The sequence below is a fragment of the Pundamilia nyererei genome, unplaced genomic scaffold, assembly GCF_000239375.1.
Source record: "Pundamilia nyererei isolate P.nyererei 1_Seehausen unplaced genomic scaffold, PunNye1.0 scaffold00065, whole genome shotgun sequence".
NCBI lineage: Eukaryota > Metazoa > Chordata > Actinopteri > Cichliformes > Cichlidae > Pundamilia > Pundamilia nyererei.
Window position 1 is genome coordinate 613,241 of NW_005187466.1, and position 11,950 is coordinate 625,190.

Here is an 11,950-nt window from a genome sequence, read left to right on the forward strand (position 1 = left end):
AAAAATAATCGGTGACTAGTCGACTATCAAAATAATCGTTTGTGGCAGCCCTATTATAAACACATATGATAGCGAGCATCTAAAGACAAATTCAGGCCGTGATGCATCTGCTGTTTTTCATGATGGTATTCAATGTTTGGGTAGTTACCGTAAATTGTGCAGTACTTTCTATGCAGCTCTAAATGCACTGTGCTTTCAGACAGCACTGCAAGATGGTGAACTTACTGTCTACTGAGTGATTCTGGACACAGCCATGGACTTTTGCATGCTATTATGCTGACCATGGTAATAACATTCCTAATGAATATCAATCCTACCTTTAAATTGCGGTAAATACAACCGCAGATGTCGCCCAGAGTGCAAGATCTTGTCTTGAAAAAGGTCTATCTTGTTCATGAATAAAATCTGCAAAGAGAGAAAAACAATGAGCTGAGAGAAGGAGTTCATAACAAGAGGAAAATCAGTGTGAAAGAACAACTGTGAAAGATCACGTTTGCAACTAAAACTCTGCAGTAACTGTGGAAAAACATGAAATCCACTGGAATAAATCACAAATATTCACATTAAATGCAAAAATCAATAGCTGTGTTGACACAAACATCGTGTGTTGATGGTGGATCAATGGCTTCGCTCACATCAGTGTTCAGTAATCTGTCGCGCACTTTCCTGCAGTCGAGTTCCACAACCTCAGCGACTCCTTTCGTAAATCTGTCTCTTTGTTTACTTCCTCAACCTGACTACAACTAAACTACACCGCTACTTTTGGCTTTGTAGTGTACCAATTAAAACTCAGACCAGGTTTTCTCTTTCTGGCCTGTCTGATCACAAAAAAAAACAAGGACTAGTTTTTTCCAATAATAACAACAGAGGGGAAAGGTTGTGCACATTTTCAATGAACAAGAAATGGAGCGACACCTAGGTGTGCAATTATCACTGACCAGCCAAAGTGAAAAGTTAATTGAGGTGGAGGTTACAAATTTCCCTCCCACATAAAAAAAAAAGGGTATCATTAAACACTTTTGTTTAATGAGCCTGTTGGCCATGTTAACATGCAGGTCCACACACACAACCCTGCACATAAACACGTCACACAAAGATACTTAATTGCCTATTTGGCTCTAATGAAGCCTTAAATACGTTTTTTTTATAGCGTAAAAATGAATAACCTACTAGGAGAGGATTTGGTGCAATACAGAAACAATCACATGAAGAGATTTTCTATAATACACACACACAACTTAAAACTAAGTTAAATAAAGCAAAAAAAGGCCTTTGTTTTCTCAGAGATTGGAGTTTCCTTTTTCCAAAGGTTAATCAAAAGTGTTAAAAAGAGGTCGCAGCCTTTGCATCACTGTATTCTAAGTGGACCGCAAACTCAAGTTAGGTGGAATAAACTAAACAAGTTCATTACACGGTTGTTTTACTGTGATCGTCAACCAGAAATGGGAATGGAAAAACAGAGAGCCAAAGATCATCCTAATTACAACTCGCCGTTTAATTGCAAGTGACAGCGCGCTGAGAGACAAAAGGCAGAGACAGCGATCCGTGTGTGGAAACAACATTTACCAGACACATTAGCTTTATGCTCGTCTCGTGGTGTCATAGGGAACAATCGGAGAGCGACAAAGATTTAACTAATTTCTCCTCGATTCATCGGCGAGCTCCGCCCGCCTGAGCCGAGCTGTCAAACTGAACCGAGGTTCCCACCTTTTCTGGACGGGTCCTTTTAGTTTTTTGACTTTAAAACAAAGGCAAAGTCTCTCTCCCGTCTCACAGAAAGACATGCTTAACATTTTCCTTTCCATCGCTTTACGCCGTAACCTTGTAAAAATATAATAAAGTGGTTTCCAACATAAGTCTTGGAGCAACATGGTGTTACAGGAGGGTTAACAAGATAGGAAGGAGTATATTACATTAAACACTCAAGGACATCTTTTTCTGTTTGTATTTATTTGTCAGGGACTTTGTACAAGAACATCACTCTCCCAAGAGAAGAGATGCATTTTATCAGATTTAGCCACTAGCTAATTTCCATCTGCAGTCTCAGAGCAAGTCAAACAGGAATAAAATGCACAAAAAACAAACAAGACCTATAAAAATGTAACTGAGATTCCCGGCCTAACAAACTGAAACACGGCAGCTGATATAGAATCACAAAACAAACCCAAGTCTGATAAAAATAACAACCATCAAGAACCATCAAACTTATATAGCATTAATCTTTAAAAGGAACTTAAACATTAAACAACTATTAAGAGATTCATGTTCACAGGACGTTTACTACTTTCTTTTGTGGCGCATTGAGAGAAAGCACAACTTCTCGAAGGAGCTTTAGACTCCCCTCGAGCTGCTCTGAGCTCTGTCCTTAAATGTTTTAGGACAAAAAACAGTCTTTAAAATGAGATGCATACCTGAATATAGAGGTAAATTCCCAGAACTTGAAATGTTATATTGACTACGAGTGTTATAAAGACGAAACTGCAACAGTTTGCTATGTAGGACTTGATTTTTAAAGGATTGGTTATAATGTTGCAACACGAGCAGCAGTTTCCTTCAAATTCCTTTCAAACTTGCAGAAAAGTAGCTTTGTTATATTTTCATAACTTGCACGTCTTCTTTTGTGTTTTTAAAAGCCAAGTGAAGGAGATAAAATAATAAATATTTGACTTCTTCAACGTTTTCTATTTTATGATGATGAAAAAAAAAAAGAGTTTTGAAATGGTCTCTGCTGGTATTTTGTTACAAAGTGTGTTGTTATCAACTTCATCAATATTCAGCTGAAGGTTTGACTTAGTTGAAACCTTTTCTGTAACATGAGACAGCTTCCTAGCCACTTGCTCAGCACTGCTTCCACTCCCACGGGAATCACAGTATCACATCTGCATTCATTCATCAGATTTTACTTATTAAACTCTTTATTGTATTACAATTAAATTTTGATCTATTGAGCACTTCACTTTAAAAAGAAAAAAATGCATCTGAGCCCCTTCTTTTGTGTATTTCTTTCCCTCTTTGATCCATTTTATCTTGTGTTAATATATCTTATAGCTTCTGGGCTAAATAAAGTATCTCATCTTACTTTATGTGGATAGTAGCTTACGCTCTCTAGCACCTGAGCCACAGCTGCCTGATAAAATGAGACTGAAATGTAACACCAATAGCGGTCAGACTGAAATATCTCAGCAGATATTGCCATTACGTTTTCCTGATGGATCCGATCATTTTTTGTGATCCCTTCAACTTTTCCCCTTAAGCCAAAAACTGTTGGGAGCTATTGTCAGTCCTCGTTGAGAGAACTGAATTTGTTTTGTACAAATTACCAGTCTGATAAGATGATAATGAATAAAACTAGCCCACATAAGCACAGAATCATCACTTATGCAGTTTCACAACATATTTCTGATTTAAAGAAGTGAACAATTATAAAGCCCGTCTATGAATAAAACACGTCTCCTTCCTATGATGACGCTCTGTGGACTCACATCTACCCTCCTGAGGTCAAAGATGAGTTTCTCACCATGGATGTGCTGCGGAAGAAGATATTATTGCAGATGGAGGAGAAGAGCTTCATGCTCTCTTGAAGACGATTCTGCAGAGAGAAGATATTACAACCATCAAACAGCTGCAGAGAGAACAGCAGACACACTTTCACTTTAAACTCTGTCTTTAATAGTAGTCTGAGCTAAAAAATAAATCAATAAATGAATAAATTAAAAAAAGACTTCTACTTTCAGTCACTTAACAAAACAAACATTTGTGAATGAGTGATTCTGTGCATGCTGTACCACAGAAGGCTCTTCCACCAGGGTCATGTCGTATCCGCTGAGCGATACCACGAATAGCACCGCCCTGACGTCCTCGAAACAGCCAATCCACTTCCTCCGCTCTGTTCTTTGACCTCCAACATCGTACATCCTACACACAGACGAAAGGAGGGAACGAGACAGTTTAAACATCTAAAGAGAGATGCACAGCAGTCCGGAGCGCTACTGGGTTGGTAGTTACTTGCTGATGAATATAATAAACACACGTCATTCTGTGAGATCCCAGAAAGTCACTATCAGTAATGAGGAACCACCTTCACCTCACTGTTTTTGAGGAAAAATAAAAGGAATTTAGAATATTCATACCTTAACCCTGTGATGTCTCACAACATGCCATAATATCTGCATTGAAAAGTCTTTGTTTCAGTAGAACACATTTTTCACAAAATCTATCATGACATAGAAGATAATGACAAACTATAGGTGTGTGCTTCTGATTCGGCAGATAAACACACTTAATCAGGAGTGCTCAAGGGGCTAAACACACATTACAAACAGTGATTATTCACCCAAACATTGTATTACCTTTACTGTAAGCAACATATTATTATTATAGTTAGCATAAATTTATAATCCAGATCTCTTGTCTGTCATTTTACCAAAACGATAGAAATCCTGCTCATTTTCATTCAAGTATTTATAGACCACATGTCTGTGTTTGCGATTAAGTGTATGATCTGAGATTGTGCCGTCAGCGTGTTCATGACCTCCCATATGGATGATGAAGCCTGCTGAAGTGCCTCAGGATGCCTCTCATCAATGACAGATTGTATTGGTTTTGGATAAGGTCATATTTTTGAAAAATGCTATTTACACTTACACACACACAAACAAGGAGCCTCGTGCCGCACGTCTCTGCAGACCCCCCCCCTTACTTTTTCAGTTTTTCCCGAGACAATCACACCGTGGCACACAAAACGCGTAAAGGTCAATGTTCTCCAGAAAGATGATAGAAAGAAAAACACAACAGGAATAAGAGCCGAGGAACACAGAGAGCACCACAGATCAGTTTCTGCCACTTCACCCATTTTTCAAAGCCAGATGTGCCACCTTCCTTTGAGCATCTGTTGAGTTAGTGCAGCTCTTTATTAAGAGAGGAAATGAACATGTGGAGACACAGACACACAGGGGAAACAAACAGGAAAGACTGCAACATAAAGATGAGATTTATGCTGGAAATTTTCAGTGGAATGGTTTCCAGACACAGGAGCTGTCATTGAAGCTAAAAGTTCATTATACAAACCTACTAATAAGCCACGTGCATAATGCCACCTGTATTACAAATAAATGTAATAAGGTAGGATTTCTGATGTGCACACATACTGAGTTTAACTGTTAGTTTCCGTATTATATTGAATGTAGTTAGCATCCAGTGGATTGCCATCCAGCAGAGTGACGTTTTTAGCTAATTACTACTACTAGCATGTTGATGGTTTGCCAGTTAAATGTGCAACCACGGTAATATTTGCTCATTAGCGCTAAAATTAAAACACAGCAGAGGTTTATGGTAGTCATGATTTGGCAGGTACTTGTTCTTGAACAGAAGTATAAACCAAATTACGGATGAGGACAAAATTGCTAGCGCCCCTAAAAAGAGAGCAAAGGATTTTCAGCATAGCATTTCTAAACATGCTAGTTTTCTTCAGGAAGCAAAAATATATTCTATTTGCACTTAACAGATTTTTAACCCCCTAAAAAACTGACATTTTTAATTAGCCCTAGCACAAACCACTGCTGCGTGATAATGTGTTTTACTTTTAGTGCTTAAAGCTTGTGAAATCAAGTTAAAACTGAGCGTAATCTTCCAATTTACACACAGTGCAAAAATCTCAGCAAGGGTTTGAACTTTCACTTTTTTCCAAAGTTTGAGAAAAAACATTGTTGATGCTCACAAAGCAGAGTTATCACAGTGTTTCCAAGGGTCAATAACCAGACCAAGAGGTATCATCAAGTACTTCAAGAGAGCCACACAGTATAGAACAAGCCTGGCAGAGGTAGGAAGCAAAAGATTAAGAAATGAGTGAGACGTGTGCCTAGACCGCAGAACAACTGCAGAGATACTAGTGAATAATTTAACCAAGACAGGAATTGTAGTCTCAAAGAAGACAATCACTGGAACCCTGCACAGGAATGGACTGTGCAATGAAATCTCATTTAAAATCTGTTGGCTGAGCTGAGGACCAAGATCCATGCCAGAAGACCATAAAATGTAGAGGAGCTTGAGGGATCTGACAAAGAAGAATGTGCTGGGATTATTCAGGAGATGTGTGTTAGACCTACAACAAATGCCTGTCGGCTGTTATCCAGGAAAAAGAATACACTATAGCCTCAGCAGGGCTAATAACTTTGGAAAAATCTAAAATAATGCAAGCATCCAAAATAAAACTCAGATATTTGGAAAGGCGGTGAAAAATCCCTTCATCTGTCTGGAAAATTAAATGACATTTCCATAAGCTAATAAATCTGTCAAGATACACAAAAGCCCAGCTTAACCAAAACAACATCACTGACATATTCTGAGTAAAACGCTCAGGCTTCAAACTGCTCAAAATTATTTTTTTCTCTAGTCAGGGCTCTGGATGATGTCACTGAGAGCCTCTATCATTTATTATGTTGCTGTAACAGTTACTCCACCGAGATCTGTAAGCACTTTACTTAAAATGATATTTACAGTGCTAAAATACAATTAGTTGTCATCCATGAACTTACTGTTTATAAAAAAAATGATAAAATAAAGCCCATAATCCATCTTATATTAAGAATGTAACTTACAGTTATTTACTTGCTAACTAAATAAAATGTGTTTTTGATGCATTTCTATTTCTGCATGTTTGTTTTCTTGTTTTTTTATGGCAGGTGGTCTCTAAAAGTTTGCACATTGAAATGTGCCTATTAGAGCCTCTCAGTAGATCAGTGGTTCTCAGTAAGTTTTATCAATTTTACGTGACATACCACCTTCAGCACCAGTGCTCAATAAAAAGCTGGAGGGTGCAATTTGAGTTAAATGGACCAGGGAAATATTCATCTGTCAGCCACAGCATTAAAACCATCTGCTTAACACTGTGTGTGTCCTCCTTGCGCCAGTAAAAACAGCTCTGACCCATCAGGACACAGACACCTGTGCTGATAAAAACCAGTACACTGGCAGCGAAACCTTTGGGTACCATGAGGTACATTGTTTGGCTGTTGCAGTGGCAGCAACAGTGTTTAGGTGTGTGGTACATCCACGTGAATATCAGGACAGCTGCCATTATTTTTTAATGCCGTGGCTCATCGGTGTATGCTGTAGCATTTAGTTTGATGGAAAGCTCCTTGCGTGGCTCTACTGCGTTTGTAATATTCTCAAAATGAAAAGTGATGAAACTCCCAGCATCCAAACGCCGACCTCGCCTGCATAAAGAAACACATTTCTTTGTATAAGACATCTCGGTTTATGTCATCCTTCCCTCCTCTCACCCCTCCCCTGCTTCTGCCCCTTGAGGTTCACCCTCATCTGCAGTGTTGTAATTGTAATTACCAGAGCAGTTGATGTTAATGATCCAGGAAAAGACTCAGAACCTTATTACACAGAGAGGTCAAAGTTCAAACAGGACCTCTGTATGCTAACTAGGCTGTGTCTGGGCGGAAAATTGCGAGACTGTACACACACACACACACACACACACACACACACACTTCATCAAAAGTGTCTGAATAAGGATTCAACAGAAGTGCAGTGCTGTTAGTTTATTATATGTTTTTGAGGTATGTAATACAAGTTGCATGTTTTACGTGTAAAAGATGGCTTCTCCTTCTGAACTGCCTCAGTGCTTCATGGCATTTGTTTCATATCCATGATCTGAATCTCTTCTTCTACCCCAAACATGCTCTATTAGACTGGCATCCGGTTGCACTGTGGTTATAAACGTAAGAAAAAATATTCAGGTAGGCTGTAGTGTTAAAATGATGCTCAGTTGGTACTAAAGGACCCAAAATGCGCCAAGAAAATGTACAAGACACCGTTAGACCATCACCTCTTGCCTGGGCTGTTCACAAGTGTTATCATGTTAGGTGTGGTCTGCTACTGCTGTAGCCCACCTGCTTCAAAGGGTGACATACTGTTTGAACTTTGGCTTTTCTGCATTGCTTGGTTTTAACAAGTGGCTACTGTTACTCTCCTTTCAGGTTGTGGCAGTTTACCCACTCACCTTGGACATGGGTAAACTTTGACATGTGATTTTTCTCCAAGAGAAAATCACTGGATATTTTTTCCCCACTGTCTCTGTAAACCATAGAGATGATTGTTTGGGAAAATCCCAGCAGATCAGCAGTTTCTGAAATACCCCACCAGTCTGTGTGGCACCAACCACCATGCCACATTTAAAGTCACTTAAATCACCTTTCTTCCAGATTCTGATGCTCAGTTTGAACTTTGGCCGCATCTACATGCTTAAATGAGCCGAGCAGATATTTGTATTAATGGAAATTAAAGCAGGTGTAATAAAAGGGGGTTGACTGTTATTCATCAAATCTGTACACTAATAAAAATTCAAAAACAATATATAGTTTTAAAAGTTGTTCTACATAGTAGATTAACTATTCTGTCTTTATACTAACATAAGCTAGTTGCTGTTTGGCCCCACACGCACACACACGGTCTCAATCCTCTCATTAAAGTCTTAGCAATGTTAGCGTGCAAATTTCATAAAACGGTAAACTGTTCTTTTGAATTATTTGTTTTGAATCCAAGAACACCAAAAGCTCACACTTGGAACATTTTCAACTTAATAAAGTGTAATCCTGTGTGCCTCAGGTGTCTCCTGTTACATATTTCAACTAATTAAAGAAACTCATCTAGCGCTCTGCAGCTTTTTCAGAAATCAAGACAGTCAAATGTGATTTGAAATAACTAAACAAAAGTGGGTCAAAAGTGGGTCAATAAGGTCTACTACAGCTGTGGGAAGTGTGGGTGGAGGAAGGCAGGCAGACTTATTTTCGTACAGACTTCACACCACTGTAGTGTGAGATCAGTAAAAGATATTGAATTATTTTAAAAAATGAACATTTGGTCATGTTCATTATTCAGAGCCTCTATAATATAGAAAACAAAGTTTGATGTTACACACTGGTTAATGTATTAATATTTTACTACACGTTTACTTCTACATGGACGATTCCCCACAATGTTTTTGGTTTTCAGTAAATCTCCCGTAACAAAGATAATGTGAAGCAGAAATTAAACACAGCTGTACAAAAAGATCTAATGACAGATTTGGAGGATTTTATACTTCTGATTTAGTGCCTGAAGAATTTAATTTTGAACGAGAACATAAGACGAGAATAAAACTCCTGAAAGGGTTCGTCCTCGATTATAAAACTAGATTAAAAGACACTGTTTTTTTATTTACCAGCAGACACACACAGAATATGTACTAAACCAGAAATAAGCTCTTATTGGTCTATTAATTTGTAGAACACTGCTATCAGTGGTTTCACAAAATTCTCATAAAATGCATTTAAGTTTCTCAGAAAAAGTGATTTTGTTTGGAAAGCAAATTTGGAAACATCAATATATTTAATTTTTTTCTTTTGAAAAGTTTATACTCTATGCACGTTGGATTGGAGATCTACCTGTAGATTGATTTCAGATTTCTCCATGTTCAGCTGGCCTGCTGATTCATTTAAAATACTAAATTCTTTGGTATGTCCCAAAAACTGAAGCTTTTTGTTAAACCTGTAAGAAATTATGGTATTTTTATTTGACAATACTTTATGGTTGATTCGATTTTTCACTTTTAAATGGGTTGAATATACTTTCTACAGTTTTTAAAAACTGTTGGATTTGTATGCCACCACCATAGATGCAAATGTTAACCTAAATGCAGTTAAAACATTACTTTCCCCAAATAAGTAAAGTGCCTCATTGCACACCATTCCAAGCAAATGTTATTATACTGCTGTATTTTCCAATTAATTTTAATTTTCTTTCATTCTGACTTTTTCCTTTTAGTTCAGTTTAGTTTCCAGAGTGAGTTTTCTTATTTCACTTTACTTCTTATTGTTTGAAATTGTTTTAGTTTAGTCTTAATTTGTGTCAGTCTTTGTTTGGGAGGTATATCAGAGGCATGATAGGTATTACAATAAAAAAAAAAACGGAGCACTCAGTCTTGTAGACATCCAGAGTCCCATTAATGCCTCATCAAACCAAACAGATACTAAAACTAAAGATATTTCCTCAATATTTTTTTATTATACTGTAGCTCCTTTTCACAAAAGGTCAGTTCGTTAGTTTTGCTTTTTCACGTCTATTTTTAGTTTTATTTAAGTACAATAACCCCAAATCCACATTTTCACCTTCGTGCTTTATAAACTCCAGGATTTATCCAGCTGCTTCTGTCACATAATCAATAAACCAGTAACCCAGTCCCAATGAGAGCATCGAAAATGTTTTACAGGTGCTTCGGATCGTGAGCAGTCATTCTGGTATATCCGGTCTTAGATTCCTGTCCAAAGAAGTCAGTTTAGGGAAAGCTGTTATTGTTGTAGTTCAGAGGTCCATCTCTCTATCCATCCATCCATCCATCCCTTCTCGTCTGCTATTCCAGGGGTCAAAAAACCAAAGCAACCGAAAGCTATTTTTATGTAATTCTTGAAAGAAAATACTACCTGGAGCTCCAAAGCATATGAGTCTAAAGTGGGCTTTTTTAAAAAATGGTATTTATTACATGTTTGTGGTGTGCAACTTAATTTTTTTAATATCTGCTGCTATAAAACAATGTCTAAACTTTAGGATAATAAATGTCTCATCCTGATACAACCTATTCCATATATAAATCATCCTGTTAAAGAAAACAAAATCCACCAGTGGATCAAGTATACCTGCAAGCCAGTAGTGTTGGTAATGAAATCACATTAAATTCTTGAACACTTAAATTCTTGTTCCAATCTATGTGAACTATAAAGATGAGCCATTTGTACATCCATGTGAGGTCCTGCAAAAGTAACAGGACTTTTATAGCCAGTAAAGATGAACAAAGAAGCACATGTGGCTCTGAAGACAGAGGTCCCTGGTCTGATCTAATCTTTCTATTTCTAAGGCCAATGCATGTTGTTCTCTTTCACTTGCTTTGAGAGGTCATTCAACTATATGTTGTGTTCACACAGAAAATGTTTATACTAGGAATCTTTTTTTCTACACAACAGATGAATAAATAATAAAGTAATAGCCTAAAAACCCTGTAATTCCTAAATCTTTCCTCCAATCTGGATGGAAATAGCACTCAAATAAACCTAAAAGTCTGTGCTTTACCTCATATTACTCATATACTTTAAACTGTTTTTGTAAACTCATAGAAGCTTCATTTTTAAACTTTAATTTGTGACTTAAAATCTGATGATTTAGTACCTTATAAAATGCACTAAATGAGTTAGAATGAAAACAGACACAGGCCTAATAGCACTTACAGTGAGACCTAAAGTGATTCTTAAATAATAGAGGAAAGGAGTACAGGGCGCAGATGTGGCCACTGATGAGAAACCTTATGAACGAACAAGCGAGACAATCATTGAAGAGAGGGAGACGGTTTCGCATTGTGTTAGCTCTGAGTGCGCCCCGAATGGCGACAAAACGACACCAAAAACTCGCCTCTGTAATAACACCACTTTCTGAAATATCAGCAGGTTACTAACACAAATGCTGGGAAGTAATATTTTAAATGTGAAATCAAAAGTCTTTGTTTAACAGTAGGTTAAAAAAAAAAAAAAAAAAAAACTGCACACTTCCTATGTCTGAAATCAAAAACTCACCCTTTCTCCCCTACCATCTACTTCTCCAAATCCCTGTAATACCCATTTTATGGCCAAGTATGAAATAATTACATTAACTTATGCTAAGCTCTTCATCAACCCTCTGGGTTTAATCTTTTCAAGTCACAGAAGGAAATCCACACACACTAATGGTGCAGAGTGTCAATTAACTAAAGCCAATTATTTATCTTCTCCAGAATTCAGATTAGAAAGAGGCTGCGTGAGATGCTGGGCTCCTTCCTGCAGCACCACCTGGGACTCCGCTCCCCCAGCTCTGATCTGACACCGTCACTTGGTGGTGACGTCAGCTTCTTAGTGTTTCACAAAAAAAAAAAAAAAAA

The 11,950-nt window shown here is 37.6% G+C and overlaps 1 protein-coding gene across 1 annotated transcript in view; it reads right to left on the minus strand.

Annotated features, from left to right (window-relative positions):
* gnav1 (guanine nucleotide binding protein (G protein) alpha v1) overlaps positions 1-11,950 on the minus strand; it is a 35,666-nt gene that overhangs the window by 4,704 nt on the left and 19,012 nt on the right. The window contains exons 6-8 of the mRNA XM_005735706.2: positions 3,786-3,915; positions 3,518-3,589; positions 318-405 (exon numbers count right to left, since the gene is read on the minus strand). Coding sequence (XP_005735763.1) covers positions 318-405; positions 3,518-3,589; positions 3,786-3,915 — 290 coding nt within the window. The remainder of the gene's footprint in view (positions 1-317; positions 406-3,517; positions 3,590-3,785; positions 3,916-11,950) is intronic.